This window comes from Pimephales promelas, chromosome 15 (genome assembly GCF_988280905.1).
Source record: "Pimephales promelas chromosome 15, fPimPro1.hap1.1, whole genome shotgun sequence".
Classification (NCBI taxonomy): Eukaryota; Metazoa; Chordata; class Actinopteri; order Cypriniformes; family Leuciscidae; genus Pimephales; species Pimephales promelas.
The window spans coordinates 5,449,169-5,471,690 of NC_142783.1; the positions used below are offsets into that span (position 1 = coordinate 5,449,169).

At 37.4% G+C, this 22,522-nt stretch overlaps 1 protein-coding gene across 3 annotated transcripts in view; it reads right to left on the minus strand.

The window, feature by feature from the left end:
• Positions 1-22,522, minus strand: part of LOC120480977 (connector enhancer of kinase suppressor of ras 3) — a 93,257-nt gene that overhangs the window by 42,240 nt on the left and 28,495 nt on the right. For all 3 annotated transcript variants that reach the window (XM_039674400.2, XM_039674393.2, XM_039674407.2), the window contains exons 2-5: positions 21,365-21,528; positions 9,106-9,308; positions 5,225-5,312; positions 992-1,033 (exon numbers count right to left, since the gene is read on the minus strand). In XM_039674400.2, the coding sequence (XP_039530334.2) occupies positions 992-1,033; positions 5,225-5,312; positions 9,106-9,308; positions 21,365-21,528 (497 nt within the window). The remainder of the gene's footprint in view (positions 1-991; positions 1,034-5,224; positions 5,313-9,105; positions 9,309-21,364; positions 21,529-22,522) is intronic.

Sequence of the window (22,522 nt, forward strand, 5' to 3'; positions counted from 1 at the left end):
CAAGTTTCGTAATTTTTTGAAGAAGCTGTGATTTTTAAATATTCAAAACAGATTTCTTTAAATCACAATTTATTGGTGTTTTTACTGTGGCGAGCGGGACGAGTGAGGCCCGCGGGAGAATGGCACAAGGCCAGTGGCGTGATTACCGATGAGCGACACCTGTGAGACACACCGGTCTCGTATCTCTCACGGAGGAGCGGGAATTTTCTTAGCAATGTTAAAACACATCAACCGATCACTTGTTTAGCGTTCATGTAAACACTACATTCAGACTTACCAATCAGAATGAATTCAGTTAGATTGAAACAAAAGTTGTGCATGTAAACAATGAATGGCGACTGCAGAAAGCAAAAGCTGAATCCCGGACATCAACGGCCGGACATGTCCGTGAAAAAGAGGATGGTAACCCCTGCTACTCAGCTTTCTCCACAGAACAAGAGCCTGTTAGCTTAGCTTCCAAAAAAAGATGGCTGACACTATGTGTTCATTCTGTGAGTGAGATCCCTCTATGGGCGGGTTGAGGACATACGGGACAGGCCCTACTACTGACTGTAGTCAAAATGAAGATTTTTGCATCATCGGAGGATTCTTTCCAGACAAAAAAAATACATAAACCTCTCGTCTCAGGGGGATATGAGGGTGGAAAGCATGGTAAGGGACTGTTCATTTTTTATTTAAGGGGCCACCGGAGGAGATTTGAGGTCTGTAGCCAAAAAAGACTTGACCCTCCCTTCACCAGCAATAATTTTTTCTACTGTATGACCCTCCAAAATGATTGTGAAAAAAGGCATGAACCTTCCCGATAATTTATTGATTACTTCTGTACTGGTTTGCGCTTGGCAAAGATGTTCAGAAAGCCATAGTTTTTTTTTTTTTTGCAACCATGATAAATGACTAAACTTCTGCTTTCTCATCTTACTAGGGCTGTAAAACAAATGACTTGATTTATATAAAAAAAAAATAAGAAATGCAAATGCAAACAGATACTTACAACATCCAAAACCTTCTCTTCCGTGTCATACACAGTGCAGTCCTGTGCAGGAAAGAGAGAAAATGTTTGAAATCACAGTAAATAATAAAAACAAAAAGTTCAGATTCAGGAATGTATAATTACAGAGCAACAGTGAATGACCTCCAGCCTCAAATAAACAGCTTTCAGTCTTGAATCACATCTCCATGTCCACTCCGAGACAAGATAATTACACAACACACTGTGGGAATCCACCAATGTGAGGGAGAGAGAGAGAGAGAGAGAGGGAAGGGAAACCAGCATCTGCTGCATTACGCATAGAAGGGGAAGAAACATTCAATAAAGGCTGTTTTAATATTGCTTTTACACACAGTGTTTTGAGAAAATGATGCATCCGATTTGTAATTTGCATGAAGTGTAATTATTAACGTTATTTCGGGAGGAGTACGCCCATCTGATCTTATTAATACCAGCCTCTTACCACTTCCCATCGTTAGTTCTTTCTTCATCCCTCCTTCTCCCCTTCTCCTTTTGGACCATATTTTTCCTGTGTAATAGCGGGGCAATCAGAGTTCGAGTACAATATCCTCTCTGAGCCCCTCTATAGCGGACAGCAAGCCAAATCTGTTTACCACTTAGGCTACGCTAAGATTATATGGGCACACGAACTTGTGAAATGAAGCAAAATTCATAACCTTTTTGGGACAATTGCAAATTGTTTGAGTTTGGAGAAATATGTCAAATGTGTGTACCAGACTCCTGTTGAAAACACTCATGCTGTTACTGATCATTGTGAGATCCCTACCGGCTCCACTTACTCTCTATAGACCATTTCACAAGATGTAAACAACACTGGTCCAGAAGCACTTCCTGTTTCAGTTTGTAACTGTTTTCTTTATTACACATGTAAAGAAAACATCTTAAAGATGTTTGTTTAACTTTTTGATTCAGTTTTAAATGTTCTGTTGGTTGTATTTTATCCCAGCTTTTATGTAGTGTTAAAAAACTGAAACAGGAAGTGCTTCTGGACCAGTGTTGTTTACATCTTGTGAAATGGTCTATAGAAACTCTTGGTTGATTATGTCACTCTATCAACCACTCTCATTCCTTAACTCTATATTCATTCCTTATCAATCATGTGCGCTCAGTTACTGATCCACAGGAAAATCGTTTTAGTGTGTTTTTTAAACTAGGCACAAGTAAGTAAGGAATAATTAAAAACAGGTCCATTGAATTGATCAGAAAAGATACAGCAACCACCAACTGAAGTGCAGTTACACCTTGAGTGTGTTTTATTTTTCTAATAATTCAAGTGCCTAGAGTCAATTATTCCATTTATAGTATGGTTACTACACTGTAAAAAATGATTTTTTGGTGAAGTAAATATTAGTGAAAAATAACAATGTAATTTACATGAAAAAGTTAGTTCAGGCAAGAATTAAAAAAAAAAAAAAAAACGAAGTCAATTCCATATCCGACTTAATTCAAGCGAGTAGAAATGAAAGTGTAAATATCAACTCAATAAAATGAAGTAAAAATGGTAAACCAAAACCAAAAATGTTGGTTTTAATTTGTCAAAGTAATATGGAACTGTAATGCGTTCTTCAATATACAGTATGTACACATACAATTTTATTTATTTATTTTTTTCCCTGTATGCTGTTTTAATTGTTAAAGCCACAATATGTATTTTTTCTGCATTAAAAATAGCAAAAATAACTGTATCTATGTTATATATTTCTGTTAGATATGTACTTACATTATCCCGACAGTTTCCACCAAATTTCAAATACGGAGAAATTTATAGTTTAATTCGAAGACACGGGACGTTTCTTTATTTCCGTTTCGTCGCCCGTCTATGGCGTCATATAACCTTTGACTCCTCTATTTTCTCTAACTTCCTTGCGGAACCCGGCGAAACCGTCAAACACAAAGGGGAACACTGGACTACCGCCAATAAAGCAAAGAAAATGACGAAGAAAAAAAAGTAGTACGTATTTTTGTGTGTGTAAATCACAGACACGCTGTCCCCGGTGCTGCTCGCGCATAAAGCGCTCCCCGTTCACAGTAACCGTGTCGTCTCATTCAAATCAGTCAACTGTTGCTGTTAGCGAGCCGCGCACATTGAATACTCATATGAGTCAGGCTGCAAATGTACGTGCCCGCTTCAGCGCGCTCATGCTTACTAAATAAACGCCTTACCTCCGGCGCCGCGCACTTACTACATTCCCTTTAGCACATAGTGGATGAATAACGCAAACCCAGTCAAACGTTTGACTGCAGTATCTTATGTGCTTTATAATCCGGTGCGCTCTATATATGAAAAATGTTCTAAAATAGGTCATTCATTGAAGTAGCGTAATATTAATATTTATATTCGTCTGTATAATAGTTATGGACCACGATTACGCTTTGCCTGCACGTTCTGCTGCTACAGCCAGCTCATTAGCTAAAGCTCAAACGTACCTGAAAAATATGACCCGAGGTAAACATTGGGGTTGCATTTAAAGCTTCTTGACAAGCTAAATCTACAGAGAGATGCCGTATATCCGTATATTTTGTGAAACGATGATGTCATGTCATGAGCTGAGCTGGTTGTCATTGACAGCGACAACAACTCCCGTGAGCCCACGCTCTTTCCCGACGTCATCAAAGTACGTCTTTTGTTATTATTTTAAACGAGTGACCCCTGGTGGCCAAAAATCGCATACTGTACGTTTAAATTAAATTTTAGCATGTCTGATTAATTGAAATCATTAAACTTAAGCAATATAACAACAATTTATACAAATTTTAGCAAAAATTATATTCTTAGGTCCCTAAGAAATGGGTTTCGTTTTTTCTCAAATTCCATTTTATTTTTTACCTGAATTCTGTTTTTTCCATTGTATTTTTTCCTGGATTCCATTTTAATTGTTTTTGTTTTTTTTTTAAATTATTATTAGAGTTGAATTAAAACGTCACAAAACATGATAAACGTATTTGTTACCTGTTATTTTTAATAATAGGATATATATATAATTTTTATTTATTATTATTTTTTTGAAAATCTGTGTTGTTAAGTTTCAGTTTTTCTGGATTTAAGATGACACAAATAAATTAATATTTGTTAAAATAAATAAAAAAAGTGGTTTAAAACATCAGAAATAAAATCAATCTTTAAAATAATGAAACGAAAATTAAACAATATTTTTTTTTTTTGGCAAACACAGTGCTGCAAGCAGAGGTTTACTTTTCAAATGAAACCATGGAAGACAAATTGTGTGATTACTCCTTTAAAATATTTTTGTAATAATTGTATTATTATTTTGAGAGGTACTGTACAATAGTAATATATCTCTGTCACAATTTCTTCGAGTTAAACGAAACTTACGTTTGTGCATGTATATCAAGATAGTTTTATAAAATTAAATGGTAAAATACTGGTGAATTGACTCTCCAAGCAACTCTGGAGATGAAGTTCAAGTCCTCATATAGTGCGATGGCAGAAGCATCACATCACATGTGCTTGACGTGGTCAAAATCATTCATTAACACTATTCTGACCACGTTTTCCACATGATGAAATCATAGGGCACTACATAGTCAGCCAAGAATAAAACCCAAACCATGTAGTCACTCCACAGCTTCCACAGAATATTTCATTTCCCAAACAAAAATCTATTCAGGGCTGTCATAATGTTACAAGTCTCTCAAATTCTCAAAAGACATCCTACTGTGTGAAACCACCAAAACAAATTCACGAAAGATATTTGGAATTTCTACATTAAAAACTGGTACTGATCAATCTGCCGATGTCAAAAACTCAAACTTAACATTGAAACATACTATTAAACAATCTAAACATGAATAGCCAAGGAAGAACGAGAGACAGGAGAGAGTATGTACTTATTAAACCAATATCAGCCATCTTGAGGTTTCTCCGATTATGGCAGCTATGAAAGTGCAGTGAGAACATCTTGCAGAAGGCAACCACAAGCAAGGAAGATAACATGGAGGAATGTTGGCAGCCATGTTAAAGAGCATCCTGGGTTGTGTTAAAGAAACTGTAAACTCAGAAGCTGTGACTGATTTGTTGTGGGGTCTACTTATTACTGTCTGAAGTAAATCCCCCAAAGCAAACACAGCAAGACAGCACACGGTCAGATAACTAGCTTCAGACATGGATTGATTCCAGCTTTTCAACCCCCACTGTGAAATACAAGAGATCTTAAAAAATGAACATGTGCGTCCGTCCTAAAAAGCCACACTGACCTGTTGAACTGTGGTGGTCAGCTCCAGACACAACTGAATGATCTTGTTCTTGGTGCTGGTGAAATCACTGATTCCCGTCAATGGAGTTCTGCAGACAGTGGAAATGAAGGTTAAAGACAAATGTCACACTGTGTAAAAGATCAAATGAATACAAGCACAGGACAACACACTTCTAGCACAGGATTTTCTGATGTGGCCGTACAATAGCAAAGGACTTTATTTCCATCACTGTGTGTCTGGATTTTCTGAATCGGCGGTCATAAAAACTGAAGCTGGGATTTGAACACATTACCATGTCAGCTCCATTTAGTGCAGTCAAACTCTTTTATCCAGACAGATCAGAAGAACAACAACATATAACTTGAGAAAATATCACTGAATTTCTGTGGTGAAAACATCATAATAATAGTACCAGTGGCTTTGACTTTGAAGGAATGTTCTGAGTTTAAATCAACATCTTTTGTGTCATAATATCCACAGAAAACTGCGGTTCCGCTTCACTTGAAAATCAAAGTAAACAGGGCCTTGCACTTCAAGGGTTTAAAAGCAGAAATATAAAGCTTGTAACGCTTGCATGAATTCTTTCTTCTTATTTTTTTTTTTTTCAGAAAGAAACAAATATTCAATTTCTTTTTGCTTTTGGACTTTTTTTTTTTTGGGTGGAAGAACATCTAAAATGAAACTAGACTAAACAAATTCTAATTCACATCAAGCATAATTTCTGAGTTGGGAATTTTCCTGCTTTTGCCAGAACATGTAGCGCAATAAATAAATAAATAAAGACAGCGGATAAGTAATTACATTAAATAAATAGTATTTTAGTTTAATGAAATGCTCCGTCAAACCCAAAAAATTCCTTTAAGATAAGTTAGCTCACTCTGTGTCCATATTTATATCGCCCTTGGGCCATACTTCCTAGTTATGCAAGTACTATAGTGTTTTACTTGAATAGAGACCCTGACTCTGTTTGTCAAAATGGAAATAAAGCAATGCTACATTTTGTCTGTTGATTGGATTCCATTTCTTCTGCATTTTGCATCTCCAGACCAACTGAACTCTTAATGTTCTGCACTACAGCTGTGTTGAGCCATGCTTCTATGAAAAACACAATCGACACTTTTAATTTTGAGGAAAACAGCCGGCTTAGTTAGGGACACGTAATATTGAACAATTATATTGATCTGCCTGCACTGACACCATTATATGAGAACTGAACTGAGCTGGACGATGACATCACTGTTTTCTCCACAGTGGCTTTATACATTCACCTAAAAGATTATTAGGAACACCACACTAATACAGTGTTTGACCCCCTTTCGCCTTTCAGAACTGCCTTAATTGACCCTTCGCTAAGCCACGCCCGAAAACCGCCACTGGCCAATCATGTCTTAGCAACCGTAACTATGCGCGGGAGGTCTGGCAAGCTTTCGAACGAGGGAAACATGCTGAAGCATTGTGCGTATGGATTGTGCAAATCTGATACCGGTGTACTAAAAGTTTGGACGGGGGAGAGTTGTTTTCCTTCCAGAAAATCTAAAAGCCAAGGGGAAAAATGATTGACGTGATCTAGCGTCTATGTGCGAGACCCATTCACAACTACACTGATAAATGTCGACATGGTTAACAAAAACACCCATTGCTTGGAAATATTGACGGTTCTTTGGTCATAATGATAACGTAAAATAAGACGATTAAAGAGACAAGACAAAGGCTCACTGACATACTTTAAAATATATTTCAGCATTTTGTTACTCAACGTCCTACTAACGTTACCCCTTAACTTAACCCAATCCGATCGCGGCTCTCCCGGTATTAGTGTTATTCCACAAGATTTATTGATAAGCTGTTTGATTTATAATTATTAAGATTATTTTTCACATACCCTGCTGTGTATGAACATAGCTGTTCCTCGATTTGTGTTTCCCATTTGAACGGTCAGCGTATGAGGCGCTGCTGCTTGCGCTGGGACTATAACGTTAGGCTTTAACTTTAATTTTTAAGAAATTATTCTCTAATTGGTTGCATATAATGTCGTGAATATATCCCTCGAATGCATACTGTAGTCCCTTTTGTCTTTCTCTCTCAGATATTTCACTTGTTCGCCGAAAATTACTAATTATCTCATTGAAATGTCTGACACCGGGTGCATCCACACTATAATAGATGGGCCAGCCGCGAAAGCTTGACAGGCGTAGCAACAGTAACTAGGGAGGGCGGGGCTTAGCGAAGGGTCAATTCTACGTGGCATTGATTCAACAAGGTGCTGAAAGCATTCTTTAGAAATGTTGGTCCATATTGATAGGATAGAATCTTGCTGTTGATGGAGATTTGTGCACGAAGCTCCCGTTCCACCACATCCCAAAGATGCTCTATTGGGTTGAGATCTGGTGACTGTGGGGGCCATTTTAGTTCAGTGAACTCATTGTCATGTTCAAGAAACCAATTTGAAATGATTGGAGCTTTGTGACATGGTGCATTATCCTGCTGGAAGTAGCCATCAGAGGATGGGGACATGGTGGCCATAAAGGGATGAACATGGTCAGAAACAATGCTCAGGTAGGCCGTGGCATTTAAACGATGCCTAATTGGCACTAAGGGGCTTAAAGTGTGCCAAGAAAACATCCCCCACACCATTACACCACCACCACCAGCCTGCACAGTGGTAACAAGGCATGATGGATCCATGTTCTCATTCTGTTTACACCAAATTCTGACTCGACCATCTGAATGTCTCAACAGAAATCGAGACTCATCAGACCAGGCCACATTTTTCCAGTCTTCAACTGTCCAATTTTGTTGAGCTCTTGCAAATTGTCGCCTCAAGGTTGTGTGTGTTGTGGCTTCACAAATGCTTTGCTGCATACCTCGGTTGTAACGAGTTGTTATTTCAGTCAAAGTTGCTCTTCTATCAGCTTGAATCTGTCGGCCCATTCTCCTCTGACCTCTAGCATCAACAAGGCATTTTCGCCCACAGGACTGCCCCATACTGGATGTTTTTCCCTTTTCACACCATTCTTTGTAAACCCTAGAAATGGTTGTGTGTGAAAATCCCAGTAAGTGAGCAGATTGTGAAATACTCAGACCGGCCCGTCTGGCACCAACAAACATGCCACGCTCAAAAGGACTTAAATCTCCTTTCTTTCCCATTCTGACATTCAGTTTGGAGTTCACGAGATTGTCTTGACCAGGACCACACCCCTACATGCATTGAAGCAACTGCCATGTGATTGGTTGATTAGATAATTGCATTAATGAGAAATTGAACTAATAATCCTTTAGGTGAGTGTACATTGTAACCGTGAAAAAAAATGTTTGTGGTTTCTGGAGTAGCTGCACAGTAAAACTATGATTTTTTTAAAGTAATTAAACAAAGATTATGTTATTTCATCATTTCTACTTCAAAATTCCATAATTACTTGGGAAATTTACTAGCAATTTCTGAGTGAAACATTTTTTTCAGTGTTGAAAATCAGTCGCGTATCAGGGTCCACTTCAGCAAGGATGCTGTCTATGTAGGGAGGACATAGCAAGGCAGCTAACTGGGATTTTGAACAAAGCATCACAAAAATCTCAGCCTTCATGAGAAAGATGAGGTTAGCTGTGTGTGCTCAGACTGGTTAGGAAAGAAAGGAGGATTGTATCTGGTTACAAATGTCTGCCCTGTCTGGAAAAATCTATACATGCTGCTCATGCAAGTCTAAGTTCAGACTCTGCAGTGAATATATGAGCTTCCAGAGGTTTACCAGCAGTAAAAGCTCCTTATAAATCATCAGTACACAACACAAGCCTTTTACATTCTTAAATTCCCAATGAATGCCTCTATACATAAATAAGGTAACATAAATAACAAAGAAAAGATGAGTAGGATGAGATGTTTATACCTGTCCAGCCAAGCCAAGAGGCTTTTGGCTGCTCCAATAAGTTCAACCACAGAGGAGAGGAATTCATTCGGCAGCTTGCTAGATGTGTTGCTTTCACACGTAGGACTCTTCCTGCGTTCTGATGTTGCATTGTGAAGGCTGTTGGTCACAGCTCTCATCTTCAGCACCAGATTCTTCAAGTTATCCGTTTCCACACCATAGTTCTGAGGAAAAGGCACAAAATTATATATTACCGTAAAGCCCAAAGTATACTTGTTTTTAAGTGTGCTAGGACATGCGTACAGTGTGCATGATGTAAATATCGTCATCAGTACAGTACATGCTTACTGTACACGCACAGCATGACTTTTCGAACCGCATGCTAGGTTATGCTTCACAATTAATCAAAGTAGAATCAAAATCATGATTTGACTTGGTGCCATAATGAAAACACAAAGGCTGCGATTTAATTGAATGAATGCGCTGCGTGTTTTAGATTGAAGCAGCTCAGTGTTTTCAGCGTCTCAAAGAGGCTTGGTTCACAGTAAACATTGCTCCACATGAAGTCAATTCATCCTCATTTATATAGCACTTTAAAGGGCACATATCATGCTTTTAAATAATTCATTTTTACATATAAATCATACCGTTGTGGTCTATATAAAACATAACTGCAATGCTTGGGTCTGAATTCCTCATTATTATAGCTCCACAGGCCCCTTTTCTGATGTGCCTCTTTGAGCGACCCGTTTCAAAGCAGCCCCTTTAAATAAAAAGGAGATGCGTCACACCCCGCCCGCTCTCCAGGTCGATTAGTTCACAGTCAGTTCAACTCCCCGTTCGGCCATTATTGTAGTTTGATTAGAGATATACGATTATATACGATACCTTCAAAGAACATTTTTATTCACACGTTAATAAAATGTCAACAACAGAAGACTTGTCCTTCAAGCCTTACATATTCGAGCCAGAGCGAGCGAGTTGATAAAGACGACGACGAACCTGCAGAACAACCTCTTCATTATGGATGTATTGGTATGTGAGTTAACTGTTTTGTGTTATTAGTGAAATTCCACTATTTCTCTTGTTAAAACAAGCACACTGACAAGATAAATGACTACGGTCTAATCTTACCATAAACAATCTGTATTGATAATATGATACGTTTAGAAAAGCATCAGAAAAACGCAGCTAAATGACCATTGATGAAACTCAAGAACAATAATACTGCAGACGTGTAATGTTAACGTTACTTCAAAACAAAAACAAAGAAAGACAAAGGTACTGCTAAACCATGACCACCATGTGTTTTAAGAAAGTAAAGTACTTTATTTTTATTAACGATATTTACAGCTTATCGAAATGCTCTGTTCGTCGTCTCCAAAGATAGAGGAATTGACCTCTCATTCAGACGAAGTCAATCCGCAAACCCTTCTTTATACTGGCGGATGTTGTTGAAGTGGGAATCCTTGAAGTGCTTCAGGTCACTAACGTACATCCAACAACCAAACATTTTGACTTGCCCTCTCTAAACTTCTGCATCACTGAGCTCGGACTACAAAATCGGAGTGAGAAATAATAATGGCGGATTGCTCGAAGTGTTGGGCCGGTAGTAATGTCCTTATTTGGCAGTTCCGCTGCAAATACGGTGACGTAATTCCTCAAAAAACGTCATAGAGAACAGAAAAATCTGAACAGGTTGAAAAATATGACCAAAACAGAATATAAAGATATAAACGAATCACCTGAAGAGAACAATTTCATCTTTTCTGTACTTATAAACACTCCAAATATACAACAAAATGCATTTAAGGGCTAAAAAAGTGGATTTTGCATGATATGTCCCCTTTAACAATGTAGATTGTTTCAAAGCAGCTTCACAGAGATAAACATTTAATTTAAGGTAACAGTTTTGACTCGCTAAACAAACTACTTGTCTTGCCTATACATTTTGATACAGAATTTTATTTTATTTTTTCTCCATCTCTGCCTCTGTGAACCGTCTCCCCATATTTATAATACGAAGCGCTCATCAACAAAAGAGACGTTTTTCCTGCGTTTTTTTTTTCTCAAAAGGAAAGTTTGATGCTTTAATGTATGAACATGATGAAGATAAGACTTAGATTTTTTCCTAAATCGTCCAGCCCTACTGAATGTACGCTCTGTGCGCATGTACATCTTTTTTTTGTTGTTGTTGTAGTAATTCGTTTATCCACAAGGCGGCCAAAACACCTTGTGTTACATTTGAAAAGAAACGGAGACAGAACAACAAAAAAAGATGTCCAAATTGGTGAGAACTTATGCAACTCCAGTTTAAACGAGTACACAGTCATTTTTGTTGTTTACGGAGAGAAATAGCAAAGACACTGGACAAAGGTGAAGCTATCTAGTGCGCATATGTCGAGCGCCTGTGTTCACGCATGCTATCAAATGGAGTATACTTTGAAAGGGTTTATATTCGGCTGAACGCATATGCTTTCAGCTATACGGGCATGTGATCAAACCTTTACATTTTCACTATTGTGATTAATTGGAAACGGATTGGTTTTTGATTGGTTACAATTGCATATAGGTGGTTTGCAGTCACGTGATTGTGTTGACGCGCGGAATGCAGATGGAGGGCAAGGAGTGAAGAGCGCAATGCACAAGAGGGAGGAAAATCCGTACTGTACTACTTTAGACGCTATTACAAGAGAAATATATGAACAGAAACTCGAAACATATGTTGGACATGATCCTTACGTTATGAAGAGGACCGATTTTCGACTGAATTGAGAGATTTGCCTTCCATCGAGGCTGTAGATATCAGCAACTAACTCGTCTTACAGAGATACTTTGACTTTACAAAGTTCGGAAACTGGTACGTTACACAAACAGCCACATAAATGTATTTAAACACCTGAATAATGTAATTATAAGCCACATAAATAATGTATTAACTCACATTTGACGAAGTGATCACTGCGCACACACACAGGCATTTTCCCATTCGGCTCCTCCCGACCGCAGACGTAGGTTTGCAAGGCATTTTTCCCAGTGTTTTTCTGTCAATTTCTTGTATTTTCCCCCCTTATGAACAACAACTTTTGGCACACGATAAAAACTCCTCGTGGTTTGATCGATTTGAGCAACCATAAACGACGCAAAACATTGGCATTTTGAGTGTGTTATAGTGCTTCCTAAATATAGAAAATCACTTCCTGCCCTCCATCTGCATTTCGCGCCATGGCGAGACGTCACGTGAAAACAAGCTATCCACAAGTTTCCTACGCCCCATGAGGCCTTGCGTCAAAAGTGGGCGCGACTTCCGGTTGGAAGTAAACAAAGCGCGATTTGACATGCTTGACACTCGTTCATTCAACAGTTGACAGTCATTCAAGTTATAGCGATCCAAACTAGCTAACGATGTGGGAACACAACCTCAACGAAATTAAAAAAGGTGAAATAACAGTACCTTTACCTCCGCAGTAGTTGATTGGGAGTATTATAATAACATTATTAATAATCAATACTCATCAAGGCATGGTGACAGACAGTTGTGCGAGCTGACAAACAATTAAAATAAAAAATACACACTTAGTCATTGTGCTTTAGAGTTTATTCAAAATTATAAATGAATGTGCTGCTTGAATACATTAACTGGCACATTTGGTATTCTGTCAACACAGGCTTTGATCCTGAGTTTAGGTGTAACATCAGTAGAGAACAGCCAATCACATGCTGATAGAGTTTATAGAATATTAAGAATTTAAACAAATGTACACAGGAAGATTCGTCGTCTTTTGGGAGGTGATGGAAACTACAGTCGTTGGCAGGAACACTCTGATTTCGTTTTCAGCTTATGTTCAAAACAATCCCGTTTAAGCCACTGAACTAGTTTAGTCCGGTTATACATACAACCGCAAACAGCACATGTTGTCCCTGAGCTCCGTAACGACATCTCTCATAAAGATTTGCGTCTTTAAATAGTAAAATAATTCTCCGAAAAACAGCTAGCCTCTTCGCTAACTAACACACAAAATACCATTGGAATGCTACTTCCGCCGCCTCACCGGAAGTTTCACCCACTTTATTTTTTACAGGAGCGCCCCTCGGAAACTTGTGGATTGGGTGATGCCTTATAGTTCGCCTGGATAGAGTCGAGGACTGTATGTGGAAGTGCAACACTGTTGAGGACTACTGTGGGTACACAGAATGTGGTCATGGATTCAAAACCAGTTGACACAACACAACTGACAGAATGGGACAGAACACAGAGGTCTTGACATGCTTTTGAAAGCTTTTTCACTCGACACTGTTTTAAACGCAGTGCTCATGGTGTGAGATGCTGAAAAACAGCAAGGCACAAAGAAGCGGCGTCGACCAGATTCATCACCACCTTCCCAACACAAGTAATAAGCTGATTTATCTGTCGAGTTCTCGATGACCAACATGCCCACTTCAAATCCATATTCCACTGTTTTAAATGCATTCAGTGAGCAGCTAGAAACATATTTTCCTTCTTTATACAGATTTTTGTTTTAATTTTATTATTAGTTAGTGATTCCCGCATGGCATTGACTGTGAGAGAGCAATAAATCCAATTGCTTCATCAGCAGTGAAAGATTCTTCGGGTTCAATGCACACCAATAAGATTAGCATACTACACAACTTATTTCTCTTCTGTTTTTATTGTCCTTTTACAGGAAATTTGTAAATGAAAATTGATGCTTGACTTGCCCAATACTAAGTATTTATTAGACAATTCATATCCACTTCTGGAATGCAATGAATGTAGGCTTGTTCAGCAGACGCAGCAAAAAGCAAAGAGACTGTATTACATACATTGAAATTTAATCCACACTTAGAAGGCATCGTTCTTGGTGTATTAAATTCAACACCTCATGCTCAACTGTTACATGATGTAACGCAATTGGACCGTTTAAAATGTCACAGCCCTATTTAGACTCTAAAAATTGTTTGGCAAAATGTGCGCTGCTTGATTTAGCTGCTAAACCTGGCATCCCCCGTGCTCTACTTTTAAAATCTTGGAAAGGACAAGAGCATTCCTCCTGGTCTGGCAAATCGCAGTTTACAAAAGTACTGTATCTAAGCCAAAACTGCTCATCTCTGAAAGAAAAAAAAAGAAAACAAATCTACTTCAGGTTGATCTGCTATGGTCTCTAGAAAGGATATTTTACCCATAAATAAAAATGATACCATCGTTTGCTTACCCTCATCATATCGCAAATCAGTTTGTGGCCAATTTTGCTCGCACATTCATATGTATGCCTCAGAAAGTGCCAAGTTCGATGTCAATAACATCAAATGTACTTGGTTCACATGCTTGCATCTCATCATTATGGATGTAAAAACTAAAGCAAGGCTTTTTAAGGTATAATAACAAAGATGTAAAAGAATAAATAACCAATTTGGGTCATATGGCTTCTTATTTAACGCCATGTAGGGCTGGTTTTACACATGGCTTAGATTAAGCCAGGATTAGGCCTCAGTTAAATTAGGACATTTAAGTAGCTTGTATAAATGTGCTTTAGAAAAAAAAACAAAATAAAAAAATAAATAAATTCTGACGTGCATCGTTAGAAAAAACAATGGCACCGACATATTTTAACATTGTTTTTTTTTTTTTAGGATACTTTGATGAATAGAATGTCCAAAATAATATAAATTATAAATGAGAGTAATAAGATTAAGATTATAAACGGATTTACTGTCACTTTTGACCAATTTAATGTAAGAATTCATTTTTATTATTATTATTATTTAAATCGCAGTGTATCATAGAAAACTTTCACAAAATATTAAGCAACAAAAACAGTTTGGGAGTAATGGTAATACTGGAGTAACGATGCTGAATATTCAGCTTTAATCACAGGCAGTGTTGGGTGTAACTAAATTACTTTTCCCTTGAAAATGTAAAGTAAGGGATTACTCTGAATTTATCTGTAATTTAATTACAGTTACTTCTGATGTAATTGAAGTAAATACTGTGTATAGATCAATCCGATCTCACAGCGATTCGTATGCGTTTTATGAGGTTTTTCGTACCGCACTCGTACAAATTCATATGAATTACTGTAAAATATGTTTGAAAAAAGTGTGAAATGTCATGAGATCAGACATAAAACAATAGTGGGTTTAACATCAAAATATATTGTCTGATGCTAAAAAGTATGTTTTTATAATGTAACCTCCTCCATCTTGGTCTGTTTAGGGATAATTCATGCAATTTTATAGTATTTATTTGAAAGAATTAAAACAGATTCATGTCTATCCTTATATTATTCAGCTGGTTGAGATTGATATGGGACATTGAAAGTAATTAAATACTTTTTAGAGAGAGTAATTAGTACAGTAATCTAATTACACTGTTGAAGACGTAATTAGTAACTAGTAATTAATTACTTTTTTAGAGTAACTTACCCAACACTGATCACAGGAATAAATTGCATTTTTTAATCTATTTAAACAGAAAAATCTGCACTTCAGCCTTTGCATATTAAACTGCTCACATTGCCAATTCATGAGCATGTTCATTTGAGAACATATGCAGTTTCAACTCTGTTTCATGGATCCTCTGAACTTCACAGTCACGTAACGCTCCAGAAAGACAAAGCTAGACAGCGTGATTAGCTTACGCTGCCTTCACACTGGCAGTTGAAATCAGCTCCGTAATACGCAATACGTTCCCAACGGACGTCGTACTACACAGTGAAAAGCATCGGACGCGGGTAGAACAAAAATGGCGGAGAGATTAAAGTTTGATTCTGTCAGTTCTGTATGATCTCTCTGATTAGGGTTATGCTGCGTGAGGAAAGTTGCTCAGGACGTTGACATGTCAGGTCGGCTAAAAAATGTGATATAGTGGTCAATAGTTCAATGTCTACCTTCAATTTAATTGTATTAACTGCCCTTATAAACGTTAGAAAGTCATGAAAATAAAAAATGACATCACAACTTATCGTTATAAAATCAATATTTATTTTATTAAAAGTTAATAATTCAGGTTTGTTTATCAGTACCATAGCAACGGTCAACTTCCGCTGGAATTGTCGGATAGGAACCGTCCGTAGCTTTTCGCAAGAGTTCAAATTTTTGAACGCATCCGGATGACCAACGGACACGATTTTCTTCGCACCGCACTCGGTCGGACCCGTTTCGGACCCATTCGCATGCGGTCTGCGAATCTCCATAGGAAATGAATGACTTCCGGTCGTTTCGCAGCCGCATCGGAGCTGATTTCAACTGCCAGTGTGAAGGCGGCGTTACTGTTCAATTCTTGTCTACTGACTAGAGGAACTTGATTCAACATTAAAGGGATAGTGATTTTTTTTGTGATGCTTTAGCTTACCTCAAGGGCATTCAAGATGTAGGTGTCTTTGTTTCCACAGTAGTTTCAATTTTGATATTTTTAGGTCAAACTGGTGTTGTCCGTCAGTCTTATAATGGAGGTCTATGGTCACCACCTCAAAGAGCATGCACAGAGAAGTCCAAATTAAACATGATTTAATGACTCTTAAAAGTAAGTACACATTGATGGCCTAAGACACGAAACGAGCGGTTTGAATGAGAAAACAAACAAAACCGAAGCGGCCATGCCCTCAGATCACTTGGACGTGGTTGTGGTTACAAGAGGTAAAAACGATATAAATACTGTTCGTTTTCTCACACAAACCGCTCGTTTCGTGTCTTAGGCCATCAATGTGTACTTACATTTATGAGTCATTAAATCATATTTAATTTGGACTTCTTTGTGCATGATCTTTGAGGTGGTGACCATAGACCTCCATTATATGACTGACAGACAAGAACGGTTTGACCTAAAAATGTCAAAATTGAAACTACTGCAGAAACAAAGACACCTACATCTTGGATGCCCTTGAGGTAAGATAAAACATACCAAAAATTTATTTCAAAGTAAACTATCCCTTTAACATCAGCATGACAATATTACACTGGTACACAAGTTAACATTCAGAAATGATATAAGTCCTGAAATGAGAGCGTGTTATAACTCCCCAAGGCACTTTGAGGGTTTATATTTATCAAATGATAGGGTTAACTACACCTGATATGGTTTGAAGAAATTAAAGATTGGTTTCCTCCATCAGGGGAAAGTTCACAGACGCTCTCCCAGATGGAGGCGGTAATGTGTTTCCTGTTCAGCATGAAAAACACTTTCTGCATCCAACACTTGGCCTGAGCGTCTCTGATATCATTTCCAGTGCTACGAGACAATAGGAGACTCTTTCCATCGAGGAGACGGCTGTGATTTAGGGACAAAACAGATGTATAAGGTTTGGGGAGATGATCTGGAAAAATCATTAGGAGTCTCATTCCAAACCACTAATTCTTCTTAGACAATGATGCATTTCGCAAAATGTGTTAATTGACATTTGAGGAAATTCTTGAGATTCCATCCATATATTAGTACATTATGAAGATTTATTAAAAGGGTTTGTTCACCCAAAAATGAAAATTATGTCATTAATGACTCTACCTCATGTCGTCCCGAGCCTGTCAGACCTCCGTTCATCTTCAGAACACAGTTTAAGATATTTTAGATTTAGTCTGAGAGCTTTCTGTCCCTCCATTGGAAATGTATGTACGGTATATTGTCCTTGTCCAGAAAGGAAATAAAGACATCATCAAAGTAGTCCATGTAAGTTACAATGTTTTGAAGCGTCGAAAATACATTTTGCTCCAAAAATAACAAAAACTGTGACTTTATTCAGCATTGTATTGTCTTCCACTTCTGTTGTGGAATTTGCGTTCAGTGACACGGCTGACGTGTGTCCGTGTATTCGGGTTCAAATAAATATGGCTGGGCAAAAAAATGCAAGTCTTCCTCTGTGTGGAAATCCTTAGACATGTTTGTGAAGATCGTTTTGTACAGCGTGCGTCTCCCTCAGACTGAAACCGAAGCTCAGCCGCACCAGACACACGTCACTGAACGCGGATCCACAACAGAACCGGAAGACAATACAATGCTGAATAAAGTCGTAGTTTTTGTTATTTTTGAACCAAAATGTATTTTCGATGCTTCGAAACATTGTAACTAACCCACTGATGTCACATGACTACTTTGATTATGTCTTTATTTCCTTTCTGGACAAGGACAGTATACCGTACACATGTTCAATGGAGGAACAGATCTTAAACCGTGTCCTGAAGATGAACGGGGGTCTGACGGGCTTGGGACGACATGAGGGTGAATCATTAATGACATCATTTTCATTTTTGGGTGAACCAACCCTTTAAATGTCCCTCTGGATGCTTGATTATAATTGGTCAATCAGGCATTTTGTGGTCAAGTATTTGGAATACTGGTGTGAAATTACATACACGACACGTATCCACAAGTTTCCTACGCCCCATGAGGCCTTGCGTCAAAAGTGGGCGCGACTTCCGGTTTGAAGTAAACAAAGCGCTACTTTGCATGCTTGACACTCGTTCAATCAACAGTTGACAGTCATTCAAGTTATAGCGATCCAAACTAGCTAACGATGTGGGAACACAACCTCAACGAAATTAAAAAGGGTGAAATAACAGTACCTTTACCTCCGCAGTAGTTGATTGGGAGTATTATAATAACATTATTAATAATCAATACTGATCAAAGCATGGTGACAGACAGTTGTGCGAGCTGACAAACAATTAAAATAAAAAATACACACTTAGTCATTGTGCTTTGGAGTTTATTCAAAATTATAAATTAATGTGCTGCTGGAATATATTAACTGGCACATTTGGTATTCTGTCAACACAGGCTTTGATCCTGAGTTTAGGTGTAACATCAGTAGCGAACAGCCAATCACATGCTGATAGAGTTTATAGAATATTAAGATTTTAAACAAATGTACACAGGAAGATTCGTCGTCTTTTGGGAGGTGATGGAAACTTCAGTTGTTGGTAGGATCACTGTGATTTCGTTTTCAGCTTATGTTCAAAACAATCACGTTTAAGCCACTGAACTAGTTTAGTCCGGCTATACATACAACCGCGAACAGCACATGTTGTCCCTGAGCTCCGTAACGACATCTCTCACAAAGATTTGCGTCTTTAAATAGTAAAATAATTCTCCGAAAAACAGCTAGCCTCTTCGCTAACTAACACACAAAATACCATTGGAATGCTACTTCCGCCTACAGGAGCGCCCCTTGGAAACTTGTGGATACATAAAAGATTCTTTATCTGTGCTTTTAGAAGAACCTTTAACATCAATGGAAACTTCCCATTGCAACAAAAGGTTATTTAAAGTGGAAAACGATTCTTTAGATTATTAAAATGAGAAAAAATGGGGAACCCAAAACAGATTTGTGACCATTGTCTGCGTTTGATGCTATAGGGGTCTGGGCACAATTATAGCATTCAGTGCTGGACACTGCGATGTACAATATCTTTTACAAGCACTGGCATGACCATCAGTCAAAGCCACCAAGACATTCTACCTAAGTATTTCCATGTGTTCCTATCAGGTCCTTGAGTTTTCCTCCCCACAGAACACACCTCCACAGAAACCAAAATCTTTCTGAGCCACATTGATTTCCTGGTTTCTTTTTCTCAAAATCATACTGTTCTGGGTGGTAAACAGCATTATTATTCCAAAGCTTGAATCCTTAAAGGGATAGTTCACCCTAAAATGAAAATTCTGTCATCACTTACTCAACCTCAAGTTGTTCTAAACAGAGTTTATTTCCTCTGTTGAATACACACAAAGGCGTTTTAAAGAATGTTGGTAATCAAACAGTTGACTGTGGATTCCATAGTAGGAAGAAAGAAAAACATGGAAGTCAATGGCCACTGTGAACTGGTTACCACTCACTAAAACCGTATTCACTTTATAGCCCTTAATCCTGTGAATGTGGGCACAGAGGACTCAGGTGTGATCCTAATTTTTATTTATTATAAATGTTATATCACTGTCTTTGATAAAGTTTGAAAGGTATAGAGAGGATGAAGATTATTAGTTAGGTGATAGTTTATTTATATATTTTTCTTTTTTTCTCTCTTATGTAATTTTTTTTTTTTGAAGATGTATATACACACATAGGTAGATATGTATGTTGTTTTTGTTTTTGGTGTTTAGAGACAAATAGATCAAAATATTCGGTCAACCGGTTAATTAGTTATAATTAGTTGAAGATGGGGTAGGATTGAATAAGCTTATGCTTCTTCCTACTCCTTTTCGGACAAGTACAAGTTAAAAAAAAAAAAATTGTTTTTTTTTTTCTCTTTGTTTTATGTATTGTTTTTTTTTTCTCTACATGTTCGAAAATAAAACTTTCATTCATTAAAAACTTTCATTCATTCAAAGTTTTGTCTATCCATTTATGGTGTGTGTGTGTTTTTTTTTTAAATGTATTTACTTCAAAAAGTACCATATTCTCTATATAAATTATACTTATTTTTATGTTTTATTTTTTAAATTTTTTAACTACATTAAAATATCATTCCAATAAGTTCTTAGAGCTAAAATCTAAAGATGAAGTGACTTTGCTTTCACCTGGTGTCTTATTTTGGCTTATTTTAGAGTGCTCTAAATTACAGTTTTTCCCATTCATTTATTTTTATGGGTGCCCATTTTTGACCCAAATACAAGATTAAGGAGTTTTTTTTCCCCACCCACTTAACATTGTAGAATTGAGTAAAAAAAAAATGTGTGTGTTCAGGAGGCAAACTTAGGAAAAGTAACCAAGTCTTGTATCAAGGATCAAGGGAAGTATTTTTAAAAAATAAATCAAAACTATTTTGCCCACATTTGTCCAGAATACGGTTTTAGGGTTAAGCTGATTTCTACATGGATGCTCAAATGTCATGTGACTAACTACCAATTTCTTTTAAATTAGTAGATGAATGGGAGACAATACTACTACTGACTAATCAATATTTGTAGGCCGGGATTAGCGAATATAATAATGAAAGGATTGCATTCAATCAATCACCATTAACCAATATAAATACTGAATATTTTAGGGCTGTTGATTTCAGGCATACATTTAATTAATTATTTATGGACAAATAATAAGATTTAACACAGTTATCGCATTCGCCCCAGACCTACGTAGGTCATCTTACATTTCATACAGTTGATTGGCGACGAACATGAACATGAAACAGCTCACTGTGTAATGAATCATATAAAATGCAGGTAAAATATCTATAAAATTCAAGATATCGGGGCAATTTTTTGTGTGGTATAGATAAGCGATTTCACTAGTGCAAATAAAGTATGTAATAAATAGGTAACAATTTAGAAGCTCAACACAATCATACTAACCAGAGCACAGAGGAGATCTACGGCCTCTAAAACCAGTTCCTGATGGCCGATGCGGGTAACAGCCAGTTCCTCAAGGTCCTGATGGGAGATCTTCAGAAGCTGTTCTCCATTAATCTTCTCTCTCTCAAAGTTGTGCACATACTGCTGAAGACTGTCATCCAGACCTTCACAAGAAGAAGAGAAAAGAGACAGAAAACATTTTTTAGAAAGGGTAAAGAATGTCATTTCTGCGCCACAAACACACAGTTCAATGTTCTGATAGTGCCACATTTTTAGTCAAGTTTTAAATGTCTTAAAGGGATAGTTGACTTTGAAATTAATTTTTGATATGTTTTAGCTTGCCTCAAGATGTAGGTGTCTTTATTTCCACAGTAGTTTCAATTTTGATAGTTTTAGTTCAAACCGTTCTTGTCTGTCAGTCATATAATGGAGGTCTATGGTCACCACCTCAAAGAGCATGCACAGAGAAGTCCAAATTAAACAAGATTTAATGACTTGTAAAAGTAAGTACACGTTGATGGCCTAATACACGAAACGAGCGGTTTGTGTGATTAAATAAATAAAAAAAGTCATTAAATCATGTTTAATTTGGACTTCTCTATGCATGCTCTTTGAGGTGGTGACCATAGACCTGCATTATATGACAGACAGACAAGAACAGTTTGACCTAAAAGTATCAAAATTGAAAGTACTGCGGAAACAAAGACACCTACATCTTGGATGCCCTTGAGGTAAGCGAAAACATACCAAAAATTCATTTCAAAGTGAACTATCCCTTTAAAAAGTCTTCTAAATTTGACAATTCTGAAGAATGCAGATACCCTGCCGCTTTCAGAAAACCATTTGTAGGCCTGTTCTCTAAAACCTGCAGGGTATCTACATTCTTCAGAATTGTCAAATTTAGCCTATAAAGCCCCATTCACACCGCCAGCGACTTTGTCGCTGTATGTCGCTAGGCTCTGTACTGAGAAGTCTAATGTTATTGGTAGACTGCACGTCTGACCATATCTATACAAAATACCATCACAAGTGATATATACAATTTTAATTTGACTTTTAAGGCTAAAAAGAAACAGTATGCTGTTGGGAGAGTGTTTTTATATTACCACAGCAGTGTTCAGTGGATTAAATCATTCACTAGATCAACGATCCATCAAT